At 55.1% G+C, this 26,639-nt stretch overlaps 10 protein-coding genes across 10 annotated transcripts; 7 read left to right on the top strand and 3 right to left on the bottom strand.

The window, feature by feature from the left end:
• Nucleotides 1-244: 244 nt before the first annotated feature.
• C8A04DRAFT_28694 (Cupredoxin) lies at nucleotides 245-2,731 on the top strand (the record flags this gene model as incomplete). Its single annotated transcript, XM_062780743.1, has 7 exons — nucleotides 245-373; nucleotides 646-1,106; nucleotides 1,179-1,230; nucleotides 1,313-1,846; nucleotides 1,913-2,061; nucleotides 2,139-2,514; nucleotides 2,594-2,731. 7 exons carry the CDS (start codon nucleotides 245-247, stop codon nucleotides 2,729-2,731), a joined length of 1,839 nt encoding a protein of 612 aa, XP_062637072.1.
• A 656-nt stretch (nucleotides 2,732-3,387) lies between these two features.
• On the bottom strand, nucleotides 3,388-6,255 carry C8A04DRAFT_28693 (uncharacterized protein; the record flags this gene model as incomplete). Its single annotated transcript, XM_062780742.1, has 1 exon — nucleotides 3,388-6,255. One exon carries the CDS (start codon nucleotides 6,253-6,255, stop codon nucleotides 3,388-3,390), a length of 2,868 nt encoding a protein of 955 aa, XP_062637071.1.
• Nucleotides 6,256-7,501: 1,246 nt separating this feature from the next.
• Nucleotides 7,502-9,239, top strand: C8A04DRAFT_37307 (major facilitator superfamily domain-containing protein; the record flags this gene model as incomplete). The annotated part of the gene is made up of 3 exons (XM_062783833.1): nucleotides 7,502-7,561; nucleotides 7,719-8,518; nucleotides 8,594-9,239. 3 exons carry the CDS (start codon nucleotides 7,502-7,504, stop codon nucleotides 9,237-9,239), a joined length of 1,506 nt encoding a protein of 501 aa, XP_062637070.1.
• A 1,477-nt stretch (nucleotides 9,240-10,716) lies between these two features.
• Nucleotides 10,717-12,109, top strand: C8A04DRAFT_28691 (uncharacterized protein; the record flags this gene model as incomplete). Its single annotated transcript, XM_062780741.1, has 3 exons — nucleotides 10,717-10,776; nucleotides 10,852-11,701; nucleotides 11,793-12,109. The coding sequence occupies 3 exons, from the start codon at nucleotides 10,717-10,719 to the stop codon at nucleotides 12,107-12,109; spliced, it is 1,227 nt and encodes a 408-aa protein (XP_062637069.1).
• Nucleotides 12,110-14,782: 2,673 nt separating this feature from the next.
• C8A04DRAFT_28690 (uncharacterized protein) lies at nucleotides 14,783-16,501 on the top strand (the record flags this gene model as incomplete). Its single annotated transcript, XM_062780740.1, has 1 exon — nucleotides 14,783-16,501. The coding sequence occupies one exon, from the start codon at nucleotides 14,783-14,785 to the stop codon at nucleotides 16,499-16,501; it is 1,719 nt and encodes a 572-aa protein (XP_062637068.1).
• Nucleotides 16,502-17,180: 679 nt separating this feature from the next.
• C8A04DRAFT_37305 (uncharacterized protein) lies at nucleotides 17,181-17,866 on the top strand (the record flags this gene model as incomplete). The annotated part of the gene is made up of 4 exons (XM_062783832.1): nucleotides 17,181-17,387; nucleotides 17,465-17,556; nucleotides 17,617-17,693; nucleotides 17,751-17,866. The coding sequence occupies 4 exons, from the start codon at nucleotides 17,181-17,183 to the stop codon at nucleotides 17,864-17,866; spliced, it is 492 nt and encodes a 163-aa protein (XP_062637067.1).
• Nucleotides 17,867-18,034: 168 nt separating this feature from the next.
• On the bottom strand, nucleotides 18,035-18,750 carry C8A04DRAFT_28688 (NADH dehydrogenase 1 alpha subcomplex subunit 6; the record flags this gene model as incomplete). The annotated part of the gene is made up of 5 exons (XM_062780739.1): nucleotides 18,035-18,046; nucleotides 18,112-18,222; nucleotides 18,348-18,494; nucleotides 18,583-18,644; nucleotides 18,708-18,750. The coding sequence occupies 5 exons, from the start codon at nucleotides 18,748-18,750 to the stop codon at nucleotides 18,035-18,037; spliced, it is 375 nt and encodes a 124-aa protein (XP_062637066.1).
• A 474-nt stretch (nucleotides 18,751-19,224) lies between these two features.
• Nucleotides 19,225-19,671, top strand: C8A04DRAFT_12133 (G10 protein; the record flags this gene model as incomplete). Its single annotated transcript, XM_062777227.1, has 1 exon — nucleotides 19,225-19,671. The coding sequence occupies one exon, from the start codon at nucleotides 19,225-19,227 to the stop codon at nucleotides 19,669-19,671; it is 447 nt and encodes a 148-aa protein (XP_062637065.1).
• A 368-nt stretch (nucleotides 19,672-20,039) lies between these two features.
• C8A04DRAFT_28686 (uncharacterized protein) lies at nucleotides 20,040-20,913 on the bottom strand (the record flags this gene model as incomplete). Its single annotated transcript, XM_062780738.1, has 2 exons — nucleotides 20,040-20,456; nucleotides 20,512-20,913. The coding sequence occupies 2 exons, from the start codon at nucleotides 20,911-20,913 to the stop codon at nucleotides 20,040-20,042; spliced, it is 819 nt and encodes a 272-aa protein (XP_062637064.1).
• A 900-nt stretch (nucleotides 20,914-21,813) lies between these two features.
• Nucleotides 21,814-25,099, top strand: C8A04DRAFT_12200 (uncharacterized protein; the record flags this gene model as incomplete). The annotated part of the gene is made up of 5 exons (XM_062777248.1): nucleotides 21,814-21,890; nucleotides 22,001-22,114; nucleotides 22,188-23,050; nucleotides 23,115-24,825; nucleotides 24,946-25,099. 5 exons carry the CDS (start codon nucleotides 21,814-21,816, stop codon nucleotides 25,097-25,099), a joined length of 2,919 nt encoding a protein of 972 aa, XP_062637063.1.
• Nucleotides 25,100-26,639: the final 1,540 nt, after the last annotated feature.

Here is a 26,639-nt window from a genome sequence, read left to right as displayed (position 1 = left end):
CAGAAAGCCCAACGAACGTAAATAGGTACAAGATGACCCGAAGTTCGAGTAAAAGGTCGTTTAAGAAAGCCACGAGGGACCGTGAATCCGTGATCATCAGTGTCTCAGAGCGACGCGGTCATCATCCCATCTCAGCAGCTCTCGAAGAATCCTAGGAGTGCCACGAGTTTAACTTAGTCTCCACAGCGAACGACATTTGGACCTACCTATTCGGCCTTGCTTGGCGCTGATTTTGAATCTCGCCATGCTGCATCAGAGGCTCATCCAAGCGGTGAGCGTTGCTTTGTTGGGCATCGCCCACGTGGTGGCCGACCCTTCTACCACACTTGGCACTTTCTCAGCACCAAGATACCCGATATGTATCACCGACTCGGTAGGTCGCCTTGCCTCTCGGTTCCATTCGTCAAATCTCTTGGTGTTCTCTAGCTGGTTGGCTGGCTGGTCGGCTGCCGGTGGTCAGCATGTGGAACGACTCGAACGAGTGATATGAGGGTGCATGCAGAACCAGACGTCGGTTCGTGATGCAACTCAGCAGCTCATGCATACACACACACATAGTCCCACGTTCGATATTAACTCCAAATTACGTCCCTTACCTTACCTTACCATACCGAGCTCGTAAAACATGCATTAACAGCCCTGCAGACCACTCACAGTTCCGCAAAAGATGGGCCGTGCCCATGGGGCAAGCTGACCGCAGATCGCGCCGACCCGCATGATATCCCCGAGACCGGAGTTACGCGGCGTTACACCTTCAACATTGCGCGAGCCGAGTTGTCTCCGGATGGTGTCAAGCGGCAGATGCTGGTCGTCAACGGCCAGTTCCCGGGCCCCGCGATCCACGCCAACTGGGGCGATTGGATCGAGATCACGCTCGTCAACAACATCACCGGGCCCGAAGAAGGTGCCGCTCTCCACTGGCACGGGATCCGCCAGGTTGGGACGCCGTGGATGGACGGTGTGCCGTCTGCCTCGCAATGTCCCCTCGCCCCGGGCGAGTCGTTTCAGTATCGGTTCCGAGCCGACGAGTTTGGGTCGAGTTTCTGGCACTCGCATGTGGGATCTCAGTACTCGGGCGGCGCCTATGGCGCCATTATCATTCATGGGTACGTCCTGTTGTTTGGTCGTATTTAACGCCGAAATATCCTTTATGCCGATATTGATATTTAAAAATGCAGACCGCAACACCCCCACGACCACTATGACGAGGATCTTGGCCCTGTATTTTTGGTACGTTTTTTACTTGGCTGTAAAGCCTATACAACCAATTCCACCCAATATTCTTCGGTTCTGGAAATTAACAAAATCTTAGACGGATTGGTACCATGATACATACCAGGTTGTCACCGAGGGCGTCGTCGGCCTTCCGGCTCCGCTTACGCAGCCATACTCGGACAACAATCTTATCAACGGTCTCATGCCGTTTGACTGCACCAACCCCAACATCACAATCTTCAACCGGACCTGCTCAGACAATGCTCCGTACGCTGTCTTCAAGTTCACCAAGGGCAAGACCTACCGGTTGCGCTTGATGAACATTGGCAGCCAGGGGATGCAGCGGTTCACGATTGACGGGATGAAGATGAAGGTCATTACGCAGGATTTCATCCCGGTTGTACCGTACGAGACGGATGCGGTGACCTTGGGCATTGGGCAGCGTGCCGATGTGCTGGTGAAAGCCACGGGCCGACCGACGGATTCTCTGTGGATGCGGTCCGACATCAGCCCGAAATGTGCCGTCAGCACCCAGGGGTTCTCCAAGGCCGCGATTTACTATGACAAGGCCGATACCCGGGTTCTGCCCAAAACGAAGGCCACGGTGTATGATGACTCGTTCTGTGGGAATGTGAGTGGATATTTTCTAAGGCCTTCCTAACCCTTTTTTTTTCATCCATTTGCTGACCATAACTAGGTGCCCCTGAATATCACTACGCCCCTTTACGCGATGAACCCACCCGACGAGCCGGCCACTACCATTGAGCTCAACGTTAGATTCGGAGCTAATGCCACGGGGAATACCTTGTGGTGGGTCAACGACGTAACCTACCGTCCGGACTTTGAGTAAGTAATGTTCTTCACCACCCGGGGAGAGAAAGGAAAAATCGACCACAAAAGACTCGTTCGCTGACCATTCACAGCAACTCTCTCCTTTTCCACGAAAACGAAGGAAACACATCCTACGCCCAAAATCCAGAGCGGATGACCTACAACGTCGGCAGCAACAGCTCGGTGCGCATCATCGTCAACAACTACAGCATGAACAACCGCAGCCAGCACCCGATGCATCTGCACGGTCACGACTACTGGATCGTGGCCGAAGGCGTGGGCAAGTGGGACGGCGTCGCCAACCGCAACAACCCCATGCGGCGGGATACCCACGTGTTGCAGCCGGGCAACAAGAGCATTGGCCCGGCTTACATGGTGCTCGAGTTTATGACGGACAACCCGGGGGTGTGGGCGTTCCACTGCCATTTGGCGTGGCATGTGGACGCGGGGCTTTATGTTAATATCTTGGTGAGTTTGCTTTTCTCTCTCTTTGCATTTCTTCTTGACGACGATGAGGTAGACTTTTTGCTGATGCTGCTTCGAATAGGAACGTCCTGATGAGATCGCTAAACTCAAGATTCCCGACGCCTCTCTTGAGACGTGTCTAAAATGGAATACCTACCAGAAGCGACTCTCGCAGCCTCTTCAGCCTCGGCAGGTCCGAGAGGCCATCAGCGTGCATTAAGGGGTGGTGTATTAATTAGAAGATGGACGGTAAAGGCGCACAGGGCGGATTTTTGAAATTGTATTATAGCGGGCACCTTGACCTTTTTGCTTTCACTTTGTTTACTCTTCTATTTTTGGTTTCAATTTTTGTAGATTTCGTTCTATTTTATGTTTTCTTATCGTTTGACTTGTTTCTCTGGGAGATCATAGATCAAATACGGATAGTTACAGCTGTACAAATCCAACGCCCATACTCAGCGAAACATCGCCGACTTTGACGAATTATTAATTGTGTTAATTACGATGTGTGGAACCCGGCATTCTTCATTCAGGAGTTTGAACTCCAAAGTCATCAGCCAAACTGACTAAGCATGAGAGTTCAAAGTCGCCAGCTTCACGAGAGTAGTGATAATTGGAGAAGGATTTAAGATTCTAAAGCACAATAAAATCAAACAAAATAACAGACATGAATTCCGCTACTGCTAACTCAGATCCAACTGCAAGTAACTAATGATGCCCAGAAACTGAAACCCGAAAACACAAAAGGTCGACTTCAGGCGGCTGTAAATACAGTCAAAGAAATAAGAACGTGAAATTCTAACGTATAATATGATGAAGTGGGAAAAAAGAAAGAAAACCATTTACAACAACATCCAACTCCTTCAACTGGCCCCCTTAGACCCCCCGAGCCTTGAGCCGAGCCGTCAAGGTCTTCGCAAACGACGCCACATTCTCCGGCGCCAGCAGCGTGTAATGATGACCTCGCACCTCATGGAACTGCACATCATCAATCAGCCCCTCCCACCGCGACAACTTAACCTCACGCCACTCCTTCTTATCCTTCGCCACCGCCGTAATAGGATCACCATAAAACACCTCCAAGAACGGCACCCTCCCGGGCTGGCCATCCGGCTCATAATCCCGCCCGATAACATGCGAGTTCAGCGCCAAACTCGTCCAGCGCGCCAACCGATCCCGATCCAACCCAAACTCGTCCAACTTCTCCATCTCCATCAACCCCAACAACATCTCCACCAGCTCCTCACTCGCCTCATCCCCCTGCCCGAACTTTTCCACCGCATCCACAAACGCGGCCTCCCGCTCCTGATCAGGCAGCAAATCAAAAAACCGCGCCAGCGTCAACAACACATCCCCCCACCCACCATGCCGCATCCGTTCCTTAATATGCGGCGGCTGGTCCAACACCCCCAAGAACCCCAGCTCCCCTTGCTGTGTCCCATTGCTCAACAACTTCCCCATCTCGTACGCCACCGTCCCCCCAAACGAATACCCCAACAACGCATACGGTCCCGTCGGCTGCACCCGCCTTACCGCCGCCAGATACGTCTCCGCCATCTCAGGGATACTGCCAAACAGCGGTTCGCCGTCGAACCCACGTGCGCGGAGAGCATAGATGGGCCGGTCGGGCAAGTGCTGTGCGAGGTGCAGGAAGATGAGGATTTCGCCGATGCCTGGGTGGATGAGCCAGAGGGGGGGATTGGAGGAGGTGGAGGTGCGGAGGGTTACGACTGGGTTGTAGGAGGCGATGGAAGGAGAGGGGGAAGAGGGTTTGATGAGGGTGGTGAGGAGGGAGGTGATGGTGGGGTTGGTGAGGAGGGTGGTGACGGGGATGGAGGGAGGGAAGATGCCCGAGGGGTGGGTTTGCAGAGCCCATTTGAGACGGAAGATCTCGACGGAGGTGCAGCCGAGGTTGTAGATGTTGGTGTCGGTGCCGATTTCCTCGGCGGGGACGTTGAAGACGTCGGCGAAGATCTGCTGGAGGAGGATTTCATCCGGGGTAGTGACTGGGTTGATCAGGGGGCCCTGGGCTGTGGCGAGGAGTTGCTCGTCAAGTTGGATGGCGTCGGCGTAGATGCCGGCTTCGAAGGCTGCGCGGAGCTTGCTGCGGGAGAGTTTGCCTAGGGCGGTCTTGGGGAGGAAGACGCGCTCGAGGGGGATGATTTTGTACGGGCGGGTCATGCAGTGCTTCATGACGACGTCGCGGATGGCGTTGCGGGCGGCTAGGCGGGCGTCGGCATCGTCTTGGGCGTTGTAGCTGGGCAGGTAGACGACGCAGAGGGTTTCCGAGTCGGCGCCCTTGGGCCGGTGGGGAAAGACGGCGGTGAAGGAAGGGGTTACACCGGGGATGTTGGCGTCTTCGAGGGCGCCCTCGATCTCGTGAGGGAAGTACTTGACGCCGTTGATGATGATGGTTTCCTTTTCGCGCCCGACCAGGTGCAGGTTGCCGCCGTCGTCGAGAAACGCCAGGTCGCCCGTGATGAACCAGCCGTCCTCGGAAAACGATGACGCCGTGGCCTCGGGGTTGTTGTAGTACCCCTTGAACACATTGGGGCCCTTCACCTCGAGGATGCCAACCTCACCAGCGGTCTGCACAACGCCCACGCCGGCGCGTGACACCCGCATGTCCATGCAGGGGATGCACTGGCCGAGCGAGGTGAACTCGCGCGCGTGGGCAATGTCAAAGGTCGGGCACTGCTTGCCGTAGATGCTGCCGGCGCAGGTCTCAGTCATGCCGAAGCCAGGCCGGAGGAAGTGCCGCTGAGCCCCGAGCGGGGCTAGCAGGTCGGAGAAGGCGGTCGCCAGCGCAGTCGGGTTGGCTTCACCACCCGAGATGAGGGCACGCAGCGAGCGGAGGTCCGGCAGCGGCTCGCTTACAGACGGCGCGAACGCCTCGAGGGCCTTGCGCACGCTAGCGAGGAAGAAGTTGGGCGCGAAGGTGTAGCTGGCCCGGTGGCGGTCGATCAGGCGCAGGAAGGTCATGGGTTGGGCCAGGAGGTCGACGGCGTGGACGTGCACTTGGTCGGCCCCGAGGCTCATGGCGTGGAGGTGGATCTCGGTCAGGTTGGCGACGTGGTCCATGCCGATCCAGTTGAGGAATACATCCCGGCTGGTGGTCTCGTGGAAGCTGGCCTTGCCTAGCAGCGCTTCGACGACTTGCCCGTGGCGCAGGGAGACTGCCTTGGCGTGTCCTGTGCTGCCCGACGTGAGCATGAGGGCGAAGAGGTCCTCGCCGGCCTTGGAAAACCCGCGTGGGCAGTCGGAGCTCGGCTGAACGGGCTCTGTCAGGGGCTGCTTCTGCTTGCCTAGCTCCTCGATCGTGTGAATCTTCATCGCGCCCTCAGCCACGGCGAAGTCGGACACCAAGCCTTGGCGGGTGATCACGATGGGCTCCTGGAGCACGCCGTTGAGGTGCAGCAGATGCTTCTTGCGCTGCTCTAGGTCGTTGGTGAACGGGGTCGAGATGGCCGGCACAAGGCCCGCTGCGATGGTCGCCCACAGCCAGAGCACATTGTGCAGGTGCGAGTCGAGATGGATCAAGATGATGCTCTCGGGTGTCACGCTGGGGATGTTTGCGACCACTTGTGATAGGGCGGCGGCTTCTTGGAGGAGACTGGCGTATGTGAGTTGTTGTGGTTTGGTGGCTTTCGACTGCCCAGAAGGATAGATGAGAAGTCCCTTATCCGGGCTGTTCTGGGCTGCCCGGACGAGGACGTCAAGAATGTTGTGAAATGGTGGTGCCATGGTCGACGAGGGACTAGGGAAACTCGGGAGCTGCGAATCCACTCTTAGACTCTCGTTATCTCTGTCTCTCTCTTCTTCAGGGTCGTCTGTTCAAGCCAGGCTGCTTTGTTATCAAAGAGATGTTTATACAGTATCTGCTCTACGAACGAAAACTCTGGGGTAACGCGCATAAATATCTACTTCTGATACCAAGTAGTCTCATTTCTGTTTACAAGGGCTCATTAGGCATTTCACCCTAAAACTGTGCTGACCTTACTCTCGGCGGCCCTCTTCCGCCCATCACCGCCCTCAGACGCCTTGTCAACAGAGCCATGATGCCATCTCTCGAGCTTCAGAAGCCGAACATAGCCGCTTGAAGCCTTGAACCAGCATCGGAATCAAGGCCGCTGCGGCAATGCGGCTGACGACTGGGAGCTTGCGCAAGCTGCCTGTTCGTCTGACGACAACGTCGTCGATTTGTCGTCCCGACTCCATCTGCCGGGACAGGACGACGGAACCGGCGAAGCTGACTGATCCGGAGCATAATCTCGAATGGGAACGCGCGGAAGCCATGTGCGTCTGTGACAGGTAAAGAATATTCGGACGATACCAAAACCTAAAAAAAGTGACACGCCGAACCCACGCGAGGATGATGTTACCCAACCGTCTGGAATGTTTCCAGGGGGTTGTTGTCCAGGGGGGAAATGTAAGATACATCGTGTATCCGATGTGTGTCACCCTGTCAGCCTATCACCCCCTTGCTGGAACAAGATAACGGAATTCTGGAAGCCTATGTTGCTTTGCAAGGAACATTCATCCATCGAAAAGCCTTGCCCGGATGCTTATCCGCGCTGCAGTTGTTGGTGGAGTCTCGGTCTCGCTCACGGAGCCACCCGGCGACTTTTCTAGTTTTCGCTTCTTTCGCTATCGTTTTTTAAGGCTGCATGTCTGACTGGAGAACATGTCCATGTAAGTGACAGGGGGGGTCGTATTTACCGTCTTTTCAGCGTTGCACCAGGTAACGCCGCAGGAAGCCGCACTGCCGCAGGCTTCTCTCTTTTCCGCCCAACCTTCTTGCACACGACCACGATGGTCTCATCGTCTTTTCAAGGTGATCAAGGTGGGAGGGAACCCCTCTCTTTGTCGTTAACGAAACGATCCCAACCACCCCCTTCTTGTCGTTCCTTTAGCCTTTGCTTGGCGGTGAGCCCTTGAATCCACTAGTCAAGCCCCACAAACAAACACGACGATCAGGACGATCAGGACGATGGGAGCTACAGAACCCAACAGCAGCATCACCGAGGGTGAGGATGAGGCGTTCCTCGTGGTAAGTAGATCAGTGCTGTTTTTGATCGCCTCTTGATCTTAATCGACTTCCCACATTCAACCTCATCACCAAAATCATCAACATCAAGAACTGCACCTACCCAGACGAAATTCAAAGGAAAAAAAAACAACGACTAACACACATCCGTTGACCACAGTCCTGGGACGGCCCCGAAGATCCCCAACACCCTCGCAACTGGTCAGCCCTGAAAAAATGGCGAAACGTGCTGCTCATCAGCATCCAAGCGACCTTATCGCCCATGGCCTCCGTTATCCTCGCCGTGTCCGCCCAAGCCGTCGCTGACGACTTCGGCCTGACAGACACCTACACACCCACCCTACCGACCGCCCTCTTCGTCTTAGGCTTCGGCCTTGGCCCGCTCTACCTGGCGCCGCTCTCTGAGCTGTACGGCCGTCGCGTCATTTACCTGGCCTGCTTCGGCATGTTCACCATCTTCAACATCTGCTGCGCCGTGTCGCCCAATATCGCCGCCCTAACCGTGTTCCGCCTGTTCGCGGGGATGGCAGGCTCGGCTGGGCCGAGTATCGGTGGTGGGACAATTGGCGATATGTTCAGCCCCGAAAAGCGCGGCCGCGCGCAGTCGTTTTACAGTTTTGGGCCGACTGGCGGATCGGCGATTGGTGGCGTTGTGGGTGGGTTTATTCTCCGCGGGACCGGCAACTGGCGCTGGCTCGCGTGGATCATGGCCATTGCGGCGGGTGTGACAAGCGTGGTGTCGATTTTCTGTCTGCATGAGACCTATGCGCCGTTTCTGTTGCGCCAAAAGGCCGCTGGCTTGCGAAAGACCACGGGTGATGAGCGCTACTGTAGCCAGTCTGAGAAGACCGCCACGGTCCCCCGTTCGACCTTTCAAGTGGTTCTGCGGACCATGGCTCGTGCCTCCAAGATGCTGTTTACCTCGCCCGTGTGTGCTGCGATGAGCGTCTACATGGCCATGTAAGTAATTCCCCGCTGTCTTAAACCCGTAAGGGCACTCTCCGTCAGGATCTCGGTATTAACCAAAACCACCAGCATCTACGGCATCCTGTACCTGCACATGGTCACGCTCCCGCTTCTCTTCTCATCCCAGTCTCTGTACGGCCTGCCCTCATACCACTGGCCCGACGAGCTCACAGGGCTCTCCTACCTCGGAGCCGGGCTGGGCTCGGTCGCCGGCGCCCTCGTCAGCGCTGTGTTCCTGAACCGCTCCTTCGTGAGCATGAAGACGCGGGCAATCAGCAAGCACGGCGAGACCATCGCCGCAGCGCGGAGCCCAGAGTATCGCATGCCCTTCATGCAGATCGGCGCCTGCGTGGTGCCCGCAGGCCTGCTCATCTTTGCGCTGACGGCCCGTCCCGACGTGCATTGGATCGCGCCCTTGATCGGCGCGGCCGTGTTCTCGACCGGCATGTTGATGACCTACATCTGCGTGACAACGTACATGGTGGATTCGTTCGAGACATATGCGGCCAGTGCCTTGGCGGCCGTGACGGTGAGTCGCAGCGTCTTGGGCTGCATCTTTGCCTTCATTGGGAATGGGCTGTACAAGAAGCTGGGCTATGAATGGGGGACGCTGCTCCTAACATTTATTTGCCTCGTCGTTACGCCCATGCCGACCGTTTTTTATTACTTTGGTCCGAGGTTGAGGAAGATTGGCGGGTTCAGTGATGGTCATTAAATTCAGGGAAGACAACCCCCCGTGGAAATGCGGGTTTTCATAACGAACATGTTGAAATGATATAGAAATTGGTTATAGAGTTTGATAGATAATTAGAATTTTGAATTTAACGTGATTAAATTCTCGACACTCAGGCTCTTTTTTCGCTCTTTCCCCCTCGTTTCGCTCAATCCCGCCAATATTGTTCACATGCAATGGAGAGCGTGGTGCTCCTTCCGTTGCACTCACTCGACCCCCCTTCTCCCCCACTCGGTAACACGTTCTTACCTTATTTTTACCTGATGTTGGATGTCAACCTGCAGCGGAAGCTTCCGCACACGTGTAATTAGTGTGAGGTCGAGAAGAGTCGAATTGTCAAAACCACGCTTTCTTGCCACCTTTGCTTGCCATCGTTGCGTTGCGAGCTGAGCGCGGCTCGCAAGCCTTTTTTCCCACCCTCCCACTCACTCTCAGGTTGTCTTGTCAGTTACTTTTCTTCGGCGCTTCTCTGCTTGAGGCAACCGAGCACTTGGCGAAAAAAGGCCGGCTCCCGTCTATCCGACCGATACGGCAGATACAGTCCCCAACCAATGAGAGCTGACTTCGGAAAAAGAGAAAGGGAAAAGACAGGCGAAAAAATTGCCGGTATAATCTCCGGGCTGCGCCGAGATCCCTCAACACCCTGGACCCTGAGCTGCAGGCAGACCTGAGTACCCTAGTGCAGTTGTATCTGAGGATGAGGTGCAGGATGCAGGGATCAAGCTTCGGCTGCCATGGCCGCGCCACGGCTTGGGCGATCAAAGAAGCTTGTTCGGAGGAACCGAAATCTTATCTTACTTTGGACGCGGCTTTGCGGCTTGGCACCAAGACGGGACAAGCCGGCTGGTGTGTAGTACGAGACACGAGTATCTGTAACAGGCTCTTGGGGCTCCGCTCACCGGAGCTACGGATAGTATGGAACGTCTCCCTGTGCGATGGTAGGGCGAGCCCGGAGACCAGTAGACGGCCACGTTTTCACTGAAGTTTCGTCTCAGACCATCAAGCTCCGCAACAACTCCCCACTCCCCCCAGCCCCTCATGTCATCTTTGTCCGGAACATTATTCTGACAGCCACAGCCCTTTCACGATGGTACCGAGCCCCTGGATGATGAGGCTCACTGCGCCGGTGAATTTCTACCTGCCCCGCCAGGGGGTTGTTGACTGATACCGTGAAGAGGTGACGGAAAGGGCCGAAAGAGACTAGATTCTCAAGTAGACAGGTTGAGACTCGAAGGTATCTACCTGGTAGTTACCGAGAATATCAATGAAAGCATCCCGCTTCACAACGGGACGAAAATAGACTCCACCAACTCCAAGTCTCCAACTTCTCCAGACTCTCGTCTCCAACCGCTTGCTACCTTTGGTACATTCGCTTCCCAACCCACACATCCTACCCCAGATATTCGGCTCTTTGATTTTCCTTTGAAATCTTCCTTGAGACATTTTTGAAAATTTCCCAATGGCGGTTACTTCAAGCACCAGGCTCGCACCCGCAACCGCCAAGGCGGCTCAGGTTTTGGTATGTCCGGTCGTTTTCCTCTTTACACTCCAAAGCCCCTCTCATATTCCAGAGTTCGTCTAACCATGACGAAAGACACCAGAGGCAGCTCGCCATGTCGAACAACATCGTCGCGATATTCAGCATGCACTGTCCGCTGACGGTCTCGGCGAACGCCTGCTGGTGGTGATTGGCCCATGCAGCATCCACGACACGGCCACGGCCATGGATTACGCAACACGGTTGGCTACGGCCGCCGAGAAGCATGCGGATGAGCTGCTTGTCGCCATGCGAGTCTACATCGAGAAGCCGCGCACCACCGTCGGCTGGAAGGGTCTCGTGCACGACCCAGATCTGACCCAGTCCCAAGACTCGGATCTCCAAAAGGGCTTGCAAGTGTCGCGAGACATCATGCTCCGCGTAGCCGAGCTTGGCCTCCCCGTCGTAACCGAGATGCTCAGCCCCCTCGTGATCCCCTTCCTCGACGATGTCCTGTCCCTGGGCGTCATCGGCGCGCGCACCACCGAGAGCCAGACCCACCGCGAGCTCGCCAGCGACGTGCCCTTCCCCGTCGGCTTTAAGAACGGTACCGATGGTTCCCTCGGCGTGGCCATCGACGCCATCAAGGCATCCGAGCGCCAACATACCCTCCTCAGCGTGGCGGAAGACGGCGGCCTAGTCCAGCGCGTCAGCCAGGGCAACCCGGATACGTTTGTGGTCCTGCGCGGGGGTAAGGCCGGCCCGAACTACTCACCCGAGCATGTGAAGCAAGCCGAGGAGGCCATGGCCAAGGCGGGCAGGCCTGTGCGTCTGGTTGTGGACTGCAGCCACGGGAACTCGTCGAAGGATTATCGCAACCAAGGCAAGGTTGCCGCCTCTGTTGCCCAGCAGTTTGCTGACGGCGCGCCTATTGCTGGCCTCATGATTGAGAGCAACATTCGGCCTGGTGAGTTACCCTTGATAATTACTCCGCCTCCTACCCAAATAGAAACAAAAAGAAATTTGTGCTGACGGTTGGCTTTTCAAAAACATTACAGGGAGGCAAGATATCCCTGCATGCGGTCTGTCCGGACTCGAATATGGCGTCAGCGTCACCGATGGTTGCGTGGGCTGGGAAGAGACGGAGACGATCCTGGAGCAACTGGCCAACTCCGTCAAGACCCGCAGGGCCGGGGCGGAAGTAACGGTTCAGGAAGTGGAAGTGGAAGAGGAGGAGTTGGAAGTCGAGGCCCGTAACACGGTTGTCGAGGTGGTTCAGGCCCGGGATACCCGCCGCTCTTCCTTCCACCAACTCATTGAGAAGATCCGCCCGGCGATTACAACGATGGAGATCCCGTTGTATGCGGTGGAATGAAAAGGGGGGTTTTACCAGCCCCCACATGCTGTAATGACCTTTCTTATGCTTGTTATTTTTATCTCTTTTTCTTCTCTTTTTCTTCGCGCTTCTATCTAGACTTTTTTCTTTGCTCGATACTGAGTCTTGGGTCAACGGAATAGCTTTCGGGATATTTACAGTTTACACACATCCAATCCATGCTTCATCCCGGCCTTGTGATATCTTGATTCCCTTTCCAGACAGGGCTTGACCACTCCCCTGGAAGCTCGTCGTGTGGCTTCATGTGCCAAGCACCATGGGCGTTTACCCGTCGCCTTGGCATCAGGCACAGAGGGAGAAGTGCCGACGCTGGGTATGTGAATCTCCGAGTTCAAGATGGCAAAGCCGTCTTATGTCCCGTTACTAGTTAGTCAGCTCTATCCTGTACACATCTAAAATCTTAAAGGTTAAAGCTAGTGTACTCTGTAAGCTTAGCTAAGTAAAGATGTCATAAGCATCCAATGGGGTGCTGAAGCTCGGATCGGGCCGTGTTATTCCGTGCGGTCTAGCAGGGTTCTCAACAGAAAATGGCCGATCTTTACTTTGTAGACAGCGCGCTTGACAGCGCTTGACAGCGCACTGTTCCTTCTCGGGGTATATTCATTCGCTACTTCGTATTGTAGCTCGCACTCAGGAAAAACATTTATCGCACTCTTGATTCACCGATTGTCCGCCTTTTTCTGAACGCGACTCAACGGGAATCTCCGATACATAGTATGCAGCCTGAACGATAGGCAAACTGGAACTTAGGTAAGGCGGCGGCACGGCCTGCCGGGCTTGTGCCACCTACTAATAAGGTATTAGGTAGTTGGGGGCCAGCCGGAAAAACACTTTTATCGCCATGGTTCGCTCGGGCATCGCTTAGTTGCGGCTCTCTAGTGCAGGGATCGGGGGCGGAAAAATCTCGTTCGGCGCCGACTTGGAGTTTCAGCTCTCTCGCCTGCTCATGGCGACTATTGGTGAAGGATCCTGGGGTTGGCCAGAAGCGAAATCTTTTACTCAAACAAACTATGTCACGCTCGTGCGGGACAAACGCTGCCTCGGTGGCTCTCGAGTCTCGCCTATTGATTCGCCTCCCCAAATTGGCACGTTGATTGCATTATCATTTATCAGTCGCCCAGGCTCGGTTGACATTGCCGCTCTCGAACATCTACATCCGCCTTGGCACCGTGGCATCGAGCTGACGATACCCAACGAATGCTCCACCGCAGCAGTCAAGCTTTGGGCCAAGGCGGGGGCTCCCGGAATAGGTTTCGATCGCGAGAACCAAAAGAGAGGCCGCAGAGGCGAGCGGATGGTATTCCGCCATAGTTATCGGCATTGCCGGTTTCCCAAAAGGGAGGGGAGGAAAGGACAATCACTGGCTAGAATTTGCCACAACTCAGGTCTTTGATCCCACTACAACCACGGACGACCCGGATCACAAACGCCCGGCCGACTGCAGCAGCCGGAGAAAGGCTCGCGACCTCGCCTGAGTCGGAGCAAGCGAGTCCCCGATAATCGGTCATTCACTTGGTTGGGGACTCGGTGGAAATTTCGCCAGAAGGCTGTTGCATCCTCCTAGTGTCGAGATGACACCTTTCCCAATCAAAAACCTACACAACCGAGCCAACCCCGCGCACGACGCGCAAGAAGAATCCCACAACACGATCCATGCAGATAGGCCCGCAGGCGACAATCTACATAGTATATCCATACCGAGGGAGCCTGGTTTGGTGGCTTGCTACCTACCCTGGTTGTAATTTAAAGTATGAACGGTCCGGGCCCAACGGAGAAAGCCATTCGGCCCCCACCGAGATCGATCGTCGGTCCAGAATCGCAGCCGGTTGCCGGACCGTGAACTGAAATCGTCAGAGCACATTCTGCGGCGTTGGCGCGTTGCTCACCTCATGTCGCATTCTCACTGTTCGAGAAATGATCGGCCGAGACATTCATCCATCTTGTGGAACGGGTCGGTGGGAAACCCCAACCGAACCCACAACTTCGTATTAGTCGGCTTGGTCGGTCAGCCTGAGAACAAGCTACACATCCGTGTACATCCACCACGCTGTGGCGGATGCTCCTCGAACGAAGGCAAGTATCCCGAAATCAGTTTAACTCTCAGTCTGACTGCGTAAGATGCACACCGTTCGGTTTATTCTAAGCCCGACGGCTGGAGGGGCTGTAACACTGAATCCCCTCGTCGCTCCACATGGTTTTGCATATCGAGCCCCTCTCCCAAAGCTAGGACGATGGTTCAATGGCCAAGACAGGCGTGCATTCCTCGCATTTGGTGACATAGCGATAAGCCAAGGGCTTGGGTTGTGGCCATGAGATCGCCGCTAGCCCCTTCTAGTGAGAACTCTGGACCTGCAGTGAGATGACAGGGGTGCGTGGATCCCACAGAACTCAAATTGTGTCTCTTGAGCCGCCGACTCGCCGACGTCGCATCCGGACTAAATTGCTGACATCGGGTGCTGAGCGTGACGCCAGCGCCAAAGCCCCGCGCAGCTTTGGATGCGCTTTATAGCGACCCCCACGCACGCTTTGCGAATGCGATGTTGCCCTTTCGAGGACCCCAAGGCTTGGGGCATAGTTAATTGGCAGTGTCGGCAGCGTTGACGGTCTTCACGCACAGGATCACTACGCCGCATTCTAGCCGGGGCCGACGCGATGGTTCTCGACGGACAAAACACCACCACTCAAACCACCACGCCAAAATTGCGATCCGCATGTAACTCGTGCCGTCAACTCAAGGTACGCTGCTCCGGCGGCAATCCATGCCAGAACTGTGCTACCTCCAACACAGCTTGTGGCTACGGCGTCTCCAACCGCCTGGGTCGTCCAAGGGGGGCCAAAAACAGACAGCCGTCTAAAGGGCAACTTCTAGCCCCCGCGCCGACGAGTTCCGTTGTGCATGATGGGCAACAGACGCCAACCTCCGCCAATACACCTGTGTGGCTGTCACCGTCAGCAGACAAACCTACGTTTGTGTTGGACTCGTGGCAGCCCACCACGACCACGGTAAACCACCAGGAACGCCAGAGGGAACAGGCGCACCAACACCAACATCACCAGCAGGAGCCACAACATTCGCAACGTCGTCCACAATACCCCGGACAACATACGCTGGAGCTGCCGGAATGGCCGTCGCCTCTGGAGCTACTGGATAGCATGTCGTGCATGGGCTCAGGAGATCACGACCTATTTGAGTTGGACCACGAGGCGACCGCGGCCCTCTCGTGGACGCCAAGCCCCAACGACTTGCCATGCTTTTTTGGCACCAACAACCCGGCATCATATGCAGCACCGAGCCACGCTGGTATCCACGGCCACGTCCCGGGCTCGTCCGAACCACCCTCTGGAAAAGGCTGGCCAGCGTTGGCAATGGAACCACCCACGCCGCCGGCGCCCACCGCCGACCTCGTCGACCCGCGGCTGATCACCTCCTATCCCCCCACCGGCCGGACACACAGTCAGTATGGAGACCTAGATCCAACTTCTTCTTCATCCTCCTACGTCGCGACCTCAGAAACGAGCAGCAGCAGCAGCAACAACAGCAGACACCCGACCGGATTGGAATGCTCTTGTCTCCAACGGCACATGGACCTCCTCTGCTCTCTCAAACGGCCCCATGTCCCCCATCGATCATCTGGCGCATCAACACCACGAAGCACCACGGCAACCGCACTCCCAGTCGACTTTGTCCTGCAAAACGCCCAGGAAGCCTGGCACGCCTGCCGAGCAGCGGCCGACTGCCAGGAGACAGCGGAAGACAACCACGACCACGAGGTGATTGAGCTCCTGGTCATGTGCCTACGGGCCGTCGTGGCGCAAGTGCAGCAGCTTCCGGCCGTCGCGCCGCTGGTGAATTTCGAGGGCAGCGCCGGCGCTAGCGGTGGTGATGATGATGATGACGATGCGAGGAGCCTGATGCATTTGCGCAAGAACGGCGGCGGCGGTGGCGGCTATCATCACGGGCACGATGATGTGTCGTCGGTCTTGTACAGCCGGGAGTCGTCGTCTTCGCCGGAAGACAAGGTCTTCGGTGGTCTGGGCAGGGACGGCGTGCCGATCCTGGTGGGAGAGTTTGAGGTCAGTGGGGATGATAAGGACTTGCTGTTGCGGTCGTTGCGCATGATTGCGCTGCGCAAGTTGGCGAGCGGGTTGAGGTTGCTGCGCGGGATCGTGGATGCAAAAAAGGCAACGCTCCGCGGGGGTTCGGGACGCGTTTCGGGGAGTGGGAATGAGGACCGGCCGCCGCGCATGGCGAATGGGTTACATGATGCGGGGGATTTGAAGCATGTGGAGCGGATGATGGATGGGCTGATGCATTCGATCAAGGTGTTGATTGGGTTACGAGATGTTGATAGAGAGTATCTGGGTTTATGACATTAGCGAAAGAGCATATAGATTACAAAGGTTTTTGGCTTGAATGGGTAACCAAATTTTGACAACATTAGCCCCTGTCGTGTGGTTTAAAGTGACCAGGCATGTGCTGAGTCAACCGTTTTCAACATCCCGGCTCAAACAACGTTTGTGGCCGCCGTCTGCTCTCACAGTTATGGAATTGACTCTCTTGTTGTTTAAGATTCCCATGCCCCTAGAAATGATATTTTAGTAACCTCCCGAGCAGACATACAACGTTTACGAGTTAAACTCCCATTGTGTGTTTATTCTTGCAAGGGGTTACTCGGCAGCTATAACGGTTGTGGAGTGACTCGGGAAGCATGGGTCGGTGGTAAAAAAAAAAAGGGAAAGAAAAGAATAAAAACTTGGCTTGCGTTTGTTGATTAACTTCGAGATTTCGGTGATTTAAAATTTTCACACTATTCATCTCAACAAGACGACCCTAGGAAGTTAAACTTCGCATTGGCAATCATCTCTGTTGAGAGCTTGCTGTTTTGGGTGTGGGGTATCTTTTGCTGGGTCTTTCGGTGCCACCCAATAAAATTTTCCGGTGACATGCCGCATGCAGACATTTGAAATTCAATTTCTTGAACCACCACCTCAACATCAATTAGCATATTTCTGAGAGACGCCACACATCGGAAATTTACAGTCATTCGATATGCCCAAAGCAAGGACGAAGAAGGATGAGGCCATCGAGCCCGGGTCCGACATCGTGATGGACGAGGTGCCGACTTCTCACCAGCCGGAGACTCGGGATGGCATGTCTGTGGATGATGACGACGTGGATGAAGAGGGGGGCGACCTTGAGATGGACGAAAATGAAGAAGAAGAGGAGGAAGAGGAAGATGTCCAAAGAGTGAGAATTGTAGGTCAACTTTTACACAACTTACCGTCTCTTGCCCACTTTGGGACGCCGTGTATTTGTGGCTAATCATGGAATAGCTCCCTGGCTCAACTCCTACCGCTGCCTCTTTTGAGTTTCTCAACGAAGGGCACACACTCGGCAATGCATTACGCTACATCATCATGAAGAAGTAAGTTAAGAATACCCATGTCGTATCCATTTTCAAGGCTAGTACTAACCCACGTCGCAGCCCGGATGTTGAGTTCTGTGCATATGCTATCCCCCATCCTTCTGAGGCCAAAATGAACGTCCGGATCCAAACTTTCGGTAAGTTACACTGTCACTCAAAATGGGAGCCCGTTCCTTACTAAGACGTCGCTTTAGAGGGCACAACGGCCACTCAGGCCTTGGAGAAGGGATTGCAGGACCTGCAAGAACTTTGTGACGTCGTGACGGACAAGTTCGTTGAGGCCAGGGACAAATTCAAGGCTGCTGCTTGATTCTTACATTTTTGATCTTTCGACATGGGACGGCGTTTGGGTTCTCGGCGCAGTTCAGGTTAGGCACTACTGGGCGAAGTGCAGTTGGGCATCCCCAAAGAGGTTTGGTGTGACTTCTTTTATTGCTTTATGTACGGATCAAAAGATAACACCGCGACATGCCACAATTTAGTTGCGGCCCTAAAATGGTAAACAATCAACAAAAAGACCTCAGAGGGGGGGGGGCAATAGAGTATCAAACTCACTTCCAAGAACCCAGTAACGAAATCGGATGGGAGCCGCTTCTCTCCCCTGAAGTTCTCATCTTTGAAGTAAGACATAAGGTGGTTCGTTTGACGCCAGAAGTTCATGGTCTCCTACAGCAAGAAAATATCAGTCTCCGGTAGTTCGATACGGTGACCCGGCATGATATTCCAGTTCTCCCCCTCTTGTAGTCCACCGTATGCCCCCGCCCAGATTTCCCACCCCACGAATAGCTTACTTGATAGTCGGCGTTGCTCTGTAAAAGGAGGACATCGACGGCGGGAAGCTTGTTGACGAACCGGTTGCGCTCAAACTCCTGTCGGATGCGGGTGCGGATCGCTGAGACCGGGTGAGGGATGGCATACATCGTTTGGATTTCCGGCGCCTGACAACAACAACAAACACATGTCAGCCCATCACCGCAACCTGATATTCTTCCCCAACCGCCCTATGACCTAGCAAGGTGTTCGTACCGCCCGGATCCAGTCGCGATATGCCGTCAGCACCCTCCGCCTGGCGTCGGACCAATTGGCCGCTGCATGCGTTCGTTAGTTGCTTGCTCCGGTGGCGTCAGGTATTCGACGGGTTGTGGGCTCACACTGCCTGGTGGTAACGGCGAATTGGGTCGGTGAAATCGCCATCGCGCGGGAATTGGTCGTGGTCGTCAGGGAAGCTAGTCGGTCGTCGGCTTGGGAAACCCGCGACCCAGGTCGGCGTGCGGTGGTTTGGAGTGCTAGAAGCTTGGACCACCTCTGACGCCCCTCTGCCAATCTGCGCAGGAGGCAAAGACTTCTGGAAGAAAAACCTGCTTAGTCAGCTATTGATTGCCAAGCGTTCTACAGTGGGGTTAAAGGTCAGGCCCAGCTCTCTTCCACCAGCTTCGATACCGAAACACCTGCAACCGATACCACGCTATTCACGACTTGTCGCGCAAATTCAACCTTTCGATCAGCGAAGTTTCTACTTAAGACTTAGCCGAAGGACGATCATTAGTTGGAACGAAGGAGCAGGACAAAAAAAGAGGAACAGCAGGAACATACGGCAGCCCGACGGAGTGGGATATAAGAAGGACGGATCAGAGCAGGAAAGAGTAAAGAGCAAAGCGAGGGTAAACCATGCCCGCCATTCGCCCCGCCTCCAAGCGCAAGCCGCCCCCGGACGGCTTCGAGGATATTGAAGAGGACCTTCTCATCTTCGGCAACAAAATGAAGGACGCCCAAAACACCCCGACGGACAACATCCCTAAGCACCAAGCGCAATGGCCCATCTTTCAAATTTCCCACCAGCGCAGCCGCTACGTCTACGAGCTTTACTACGAAAAGGAGGCTATCAGCAAGGCGCTGTATGACTGGCTGCTCAAGAACGGTTACGCCGACGCCATGCTCATCGCCAAATGGAAGAAACAGGGGTATGAGAAGCTCTGCTGCTTAAGGTGCATCCAGACGAAGGAGACAAATTTCAACTCCACTTGCGTGTGCCGCGTACCGAGGGCGCAGCTTAAGGAGGATCAAGATGTGCAATGTGTCAGCTGTGGGTGTCGGGGTTGCGCGTCGACGGACTGAAGGGAGGCGACTTGGCGGCGTTAGGGAACGGAATTCAAGCATGTCTTTTACTACGAGCGAGCTCTGTTTGGGATGTTGTTGGTGGAAATATCGACAAAATTGTAAGAGTTGCCACTCGCCGCCTGCTTGTCGTCAGTTACATACCGGAGGTTGCTCACTACGTTAGGAACAACGGGTCCCTCCAGCCGACTTGGTTGGCGGGCGCAGATTAAGTATTTGGGCCTACGGGCCGTGGCGCTGAAACCCACCAAAAGTGGCCCTCGAATAACTAGTATGTTTCATCTCTGCCTTACAGTGCCTGGTTTTGCTATGGTCGTGCTCATGTAGCCCTCTGCTGCTTTCCCCGAAGATCGCACCCAACTAAGGGTTTACCGTTTGGCGAACCCAGCCGCCTTGCCTCGTCCGAACCGAACACTCATCGGAACGAATTTCAGCGACGACATGGCACTCGACAGGTCATCCATATCATGATCAGGCCGCTGCACAGGGCTGTCTTCACTTGATGGTTCCGTTGCCGATTGGTCTGTCTTGGCGGCCACAACCTTGTCTATCGGGCCGGGCGGCTGTGTTGGCGGAGGTTGGAGCTTTGGCCGCAGCTCCACGCTGCTGCTAGATTTCCGTTGACTTGGGCGACTTTCTAGCAGCAAGGACCGCCGGCCATCAATGCCATCGCGTGTGATGGAAAAGAAAAAGTTCTTGGGATACATGTGCTTATCGATGAGGTGCATCTTCCGTTTCTGAGGTGTACTGCATTTCCGCTCGCAAGTCTCTACAAAGCAGCTATACTGAGAGATCATGTTAGCGGGACTGTGACGAGGGAGAAACAGGCGCGGAACTTACAGTACGCTCCCCCCTTTCCCTCTTGACCTGAACGAAGGAATCATGCCACTCTTCAATATGGAGACCGAGAAGGTGGGCGGAAGGGAAATTCTTCCGGCATTCGGCACATCGGTTGGTGTGCTGGTCCCGGTAATGCGTTTCGTACTCTTCGTACGATGAAAACACCAACTGCTCCCGATGAGGAGGTAACAAACAGTGCATCTTGATATTTGAGCCGCTCGTCGACTCGTCGGACAAATCCAGCCCAGCAATTTTGGCGACAGGCGGCGCAACCCCATTCACATCACCGCCCACATCGCGTTTTAGCCCATCGTTGCTACCTGCAAAAGCGGCTTCTGAATCCTGATCTGCAGGTGCGACTACCCCTTGAGAGTCCTCTTCGGGTTCGCGTGAGCGCTTCATCTCTAGAATAGAAAGTAAAAATAGTGTCGTTCTTAAAAAAGTTACATTCAAGCCCTTCAAACGGTGAAAGTTGCTGTTTTCGTCATAGTGATAAAGTCAACGCGGATCGACCTTTTGTTGGAGTAAACTCTTAAAAAGAGGCCGTTTAGTACTACTGCGTATAAAGATGGTAGTGCAGTGAATTACTCATTACCGGCTTGTTGTTGGAAGTGTTGGAAGATCTGGAACATGCGATGCTGCGGCTCCCATGCTCTGTGATGAAGATCTGGAATTTGAGATGATGGATACTCGTTCAAGGCAAGGCCCTCCTGCTGGGACCTGAGCTTAAAGCTGCACGGACCACGTGTGATTTCCATGGGCGCCGGGCAGGTCGAGATTGAATCCCTGATTGGCGGGGCATTCATTCTGGTCTTCAACAGTGGGCAGGGGTACTTGCTCATCCAATGTGCTCTCGTTCTTGTGCACGGCGGGTCATTGTGTGAATCGCTTCGATTTTTGGGGAACCTGCCCTCCCTTTCTTGCGCCTCTTTGACCTGCGCACCGTGCCTCGCGCCCTCTTGCTTGCTTTCGCACGAACGACGCGACTTGCCGCCGCTGCTTGCTGGCCGAAAATTTTCTCCCGTCTTTTTATTTCCCTGTGCGGCCCCTCCTCCCCAATGCACTCATCACCCGCCGCCATTCTGCCCGCCGGAAACCGCAGCATTTCCACCCCTCCCTGCAGGACTGCTGAAATCAGTGCGTCACCATCAAGTTATGGACCGCCTGCGCAACACCGGACCTCCTCCTGCTGCGTGTGATCTTTGGCCATAGGCACCAACTCTTCTCCCTACATCTGAACTTTATTTTCGGCTCATTCTTGCGCTGTCCCCGCTCGTCGCCGTGGACGGCGGCCAACCAAGAATGGCCTCAACTACCGAAGCTGCGGTTCCGACCGGGGCGACCCCCGAGGTTGCGCTCTCCGTCGATGAAGCTTGGTCGTAAGTACTTTTGTTCTATGGCTTCCGGACCAGGCTTCCGGACCAACCTAAGTTCAGAGCGCATCAAGACATGCACACAATATGCGAGCAGTGTTAACGTAGACATCTAGGCACGCCATCAAGTTGCGCGCTGCAATCGACAAGGAACTCGAGTATGTCCAGAAAGAGAGCCCTGGGACACGCGAAACTGCTCGATTTGAGAAGGTCGAGACACTGTTGCAAAAGTTCGTCGCCGTGAACATGACTTTGCCCTTAGTTTCGAGGCCAGAACCCAGTTGACTAACTAATTGCACACAGCTATCGTCTTGCCTGCATTGCGACAATTTGGCCCGATATCCGAGCTGCGACAGACAAGAAGGCTGAAGAAGCGCTCTGGGGTACCCATAACTCGATCACCAAGTCCTACCGAAAGGCGCTCTCCAAAATACAGGGCCCCAACCATATTGTTGCCCGCCGTAAGATGGACAGGTTATTTACGCACTATCTCAAGACGGCTCAATACTTTTACCGGGGCTACCTTCAGCGGATTTGTGCGCGCTACCAAATGACCGACCTTCAACGCATTGCACGCCGGGCCGATCTCGAGGAAATGCCCGTGCCAGATGAGGACAAAGTCGATGCCGAAGCAAAGAAGCTGGACGAAGTTGTTAGGACATCATGCCACAAGACTCTCATTTACCTTGGTGATTTGGCGAGGTACAGAACGACCCGGGGCAAGGAGCCAAAGTGGGACAATGCTCTGGCATATTATCTCTTGGCGGATGAGCTGATGCCCGACTTGGGACACGGCCATCATCAGTGCAGTGTCATCTATTGCGAGACCGGAGACCATTTTGAGGTGGTATACCATTTATACCGCTCATTGGCCTGTGCCACACCGCACCCGAACGCATTGATGAACCTCGAGCGTGAGTTCCGGGAGCTTTACAAGCGGAAGGACAAGGCTACTAAGCATGCCTTGACTGCTTGGTTTGTCAAACTCCACGCCTTCTACTTCCGGGGGAAAGAATTCAGCGAGCGTAAGTCGCTCGAAAGCGAGGTCGAACATCAGCTCGTTCTCGCGATGAAGACTGGCTCCGGATACGGTTCGGCGTCGGACCTGCTTAGGATTGTTCTCATCAACATCACGGCGTATATGACAGCCCAAAACAGAATCAACGGTATGTGTTCGTGATTTGACTCACCTACTCTCAAGAGAGCCGAGATTTACTGACTACGTTGCAGAGAAGTGGACTGACGCAGGTTCTTTGTCCTGTCAGTACATCTTATCGTTCAATCTTCGTACGATCACTACCATTGCACGCTATCTTGGAGAGGTCATAGCAGATATGATCAAGCGTAGGGGCAAAGAGACTGCCCTTGAAGGTTCTGAAACCAGTGGAACGCCTGGGTCTTTCTCCCAAGCCGAACCCCAGACAAGCTTCAGCCCTTCCTTCAACCGAATTTTACCCCTCCTGCGCGTCTACATGACGTGGTTCTGCTTTTACGAATCGCAGCTGGTCGAGTTCCGTCCGCACCTGGAACCGCAGTTTGGAGTCATGTGCACAACACTGGGCGACATGTTGAGCCTCCTTTTTGATCTATTAGGAGGGGAGCACTCTGGCAAAGCCGTTAGCTGGCGCTTCCCAGAGGATGAGATGACCGAGGGTGTCAGGTGTCTCAACGGGACCGATCTTAAAGCTCAATTCCGGCTGTCATACGACTCGTCGACTGGAGAACTCAAGCCACGCGCCGAAGAGGTCCTGGAAGCCGCCAATTGCAGCGAGGATGACCTCGCCTTTACTCGAGGACTTGATGTTTTGTTTTGCGCCATACACCTGGGCTCGACCAACTCGAAGTTTCCTCTGCTTTCTCTCGATTTAAAGAAGGGCTCCCGTGAGGTCACCACATTTACCTTCCTCGAAGGTGGAAAGCCCATGCCTCCTCCCGCGGACCGCTTCGTCCGGCCTCCGTCCAGCACCCACACCCCCACGCAAAAGGTGGCGAACCAACCAGCCGTAGCTCCGAACTTTGGGGTCCCGAATGAAGCTTCCGACAACCGGGATTCTCACGACTCAGCCCCGCCAAAAGCTGCGGCAAAGGTGGTCCAGCAGAAACAAGCTGCCAATGCAGAGCCTCCTGCCCCTGCTGCTCCGATCCGGCGTTCAGAGTTCCCTATTGATCGACAGATGTTCAACATTCTCAATGAATTCATCAACCCGCCCGAGTCTACCGCCTCTGTGTCCCAACCCGTCACTCCTACCGGCCGTCCTGTTCCAAGCCCATATGGTCCGAATTTTGCATCTGGAGCGGCTCCTACCGCCAGCGGAGGCCCCAACAGCCCCGCGCGGGGGGCGACTGGTGCTGGAACCTTCCCAACCTTGCCATGGGAGTACTTTTATCGACCTCCGGTCAACTCTACTTTGCAGAACCCCCTAGTGAGTAGCACGGGTACAAATTGGGGTGCGACGAACGGGAGCGGGTTGTCCCGACCAGCGAGCTCCGGGAATTTAGGCGGGACTCAGGGTGCCGGAGACAGCATCGGCGACCGTTATGCGCGTCGAGGAGACCAAAAGGACGAGAGCGTGGCTGGATCGAGTACCATGGAGGATCAAGTCGGGGTGCTTCGCTTCCTCGACCTAGGATCGGGGGACGTAGGATCGGGGGACCGTGAAACCTGGCCGAATACGGCCCCTCCAACGCAGACTGCTCACGTTTCCGTCCCGCTCCCAGCCCCGTCGCCGCAATACAACACATGGGGTGCCTCTAGAGGCCCGTGGCAGACCGCATATGGCAACAACCTGGGAACGGCGGATCGCAATGGCATATCTAACTCGCCCTTCTCGACGCTCAATTTCTCGGCCGGCAGCTCTGGCCTTCCGCGGGTCAACAGTCCTTGGGGCCTGCCTCATCCGAACAACTTCAACGATCAGGCTTCCGCTAGGCACTCGCCATCGTATTTTGGTCAGCCCGGTGCCACAGCCCCTCCTGGCCCTCAGCCCCGTGGTCAACAAACTCCCCGGCCCTTCACGGGTTCTGGGCTCTTGGCGGATGCCAGCCCCCTCGACAGCACCAGCGCATGGCACGATGCTCGGCAGCCGCGTACCGGTCCGGCCCAGCCGCGACAGGTCGACATTTGGGGTCAGCCTATCCAGAACCCGCAGCAGTCTGCTTTCGACGGAAACGCAAATGGCAACCCGTCGACGCCTCAGGGTATGCACAAGCGCTGAGAGCGCTGTCTTGGACAGACCTCCCGTCGTTTCTTGCACCATCGGCAAATTCCTGCCGTCGAGCGTTTTGGCTCTGAACCCTTCGTCTAGGAGGCTCAGGTCTGCATTTGCATGCACGGCCGTTGGCTGTTCCATCGGCGCATGGAGCGGTAACATTTGACCGCCTCACGAAGGGTTTCATGAGGTGATTAGTCGCGTGTTCTTTTTGCACACAGCATACAATCGGTATCGGTTGGATGCTAGCGATGCAGAACTTCACCTCAGCTTTTGTCGCTCCGGACCTCCCACCATAAAAGGTTGCTCATGGAGTTGAACGGTTGCGCCTGGGGCCAAGCGGTTGCACCTGGAGTCGTATCACTACTGGTACAGATGACGCCCGCACTGCGATAGCACCCTGACTGATATGGTTGAGGGCAGCGTGAGCGGCGTATCGGTGGGCGGAGATAAGGGTAATACAGAATAATGTTAGAAGCCAGTGTAATGACCTCCCTTTCTCCCAGTATTTTTACTACTTAACCGTGAACACCAGCTATTTGGGCCGTAATAGGTAAGTAGCAGTGAGCAGCTAACCGTTCTCCTCGTTACAAAAGGCCGGACAGCGATAACTAATACGTAGCTGTGACCCAACGGGTAGTTGTCATGAAGATGTACGCCCGAGGGTGTAATATCACGTTTGAGCCTCTGACCTGCGATGATACAAGACCCAAAGCCAGGCTCCAGACAGGGCATACCATGGGGCTGACCGCTTAATCCACTCAGGAATCCGTGTGTTGGTTGACCACGATCACTTCTGGTGTTCTTGGCGCAAATCTCGTGGGGCCGAATTCCTATGGACATGAAGAACAGTTACCAACTGCCCACTAATGAATGAGAATCAGAACCAGGTCGAGACATTCGTTCTGGTGGATGATTGATCGTTGGGCCACAAGATCCAGGAAGCATGGGCAACGCCCAGGCGGGAAGGGCCAACTGGCCCAGCGTCCAACAACGTAGATTCTCGACAAGACGTTGATGTACTTTATATACGCACCTCTGCGGTAAGTGTTGTTCAGCCCCTTTCAGCTCTCCTTCTCCCTTTTCCTCAGCCATAACACCACCGGGAGCTTCAAATTCCCAACCCTCTTTCCAATGTTCCGCTCACAACTGACAGTGGCCCTGCAGGCCGCTGCGCTCCTCCTCCCCCCCCTTCCGCCTCTTTCGCGGGTGACTATGGTGGTGCGGGCCTTCCCAACGGGCCATGGTACGTCCCACTCTCAACCTACAATTCCTTACTCGACTCGCCCAACGCCACGACCCGATACTCCCTCAAAGCCCCCGACATCACCGCGCGCTTCCCCGCCAGCAACAGGTTTGCCAACTGGACTCTGACCGTTTCCGTCACCGCCGACATCCCCGTTTCCAACATTAACACTAGCGTCCGCGAATGGCAGGGATGGTCCCTCAACCAGAGTTTTACGGGCAGTCGTGTGCAGCTCACACTTCCGAGGGGCGGGGATGACGATGACGACAACGACGAGGAAGAATTCGAGCCAGACCGCAG

Source organism: Dichotomopilus funicola, assembly GCF_033296635.1.
Source record: "Dichotomopilus funicola strain CBS 141.50 unplaced genomic scaffold C8A04scaffold_31, whole genome shotgun sequence".
In the NCBI taxonomy this organism is placed as follows: Eukaryota; Fungi; Ascomycota; class Sordariomycetes; order Sordariales; family Chaetomiaceae; genus Dichotomopilus; species Dichotomopilus funicola.
The sequence above is the reverse complement of the archived record's forward strand: the minus strand, read 5'-3'. Positions and strand labels throughout refer to the sequence as shown.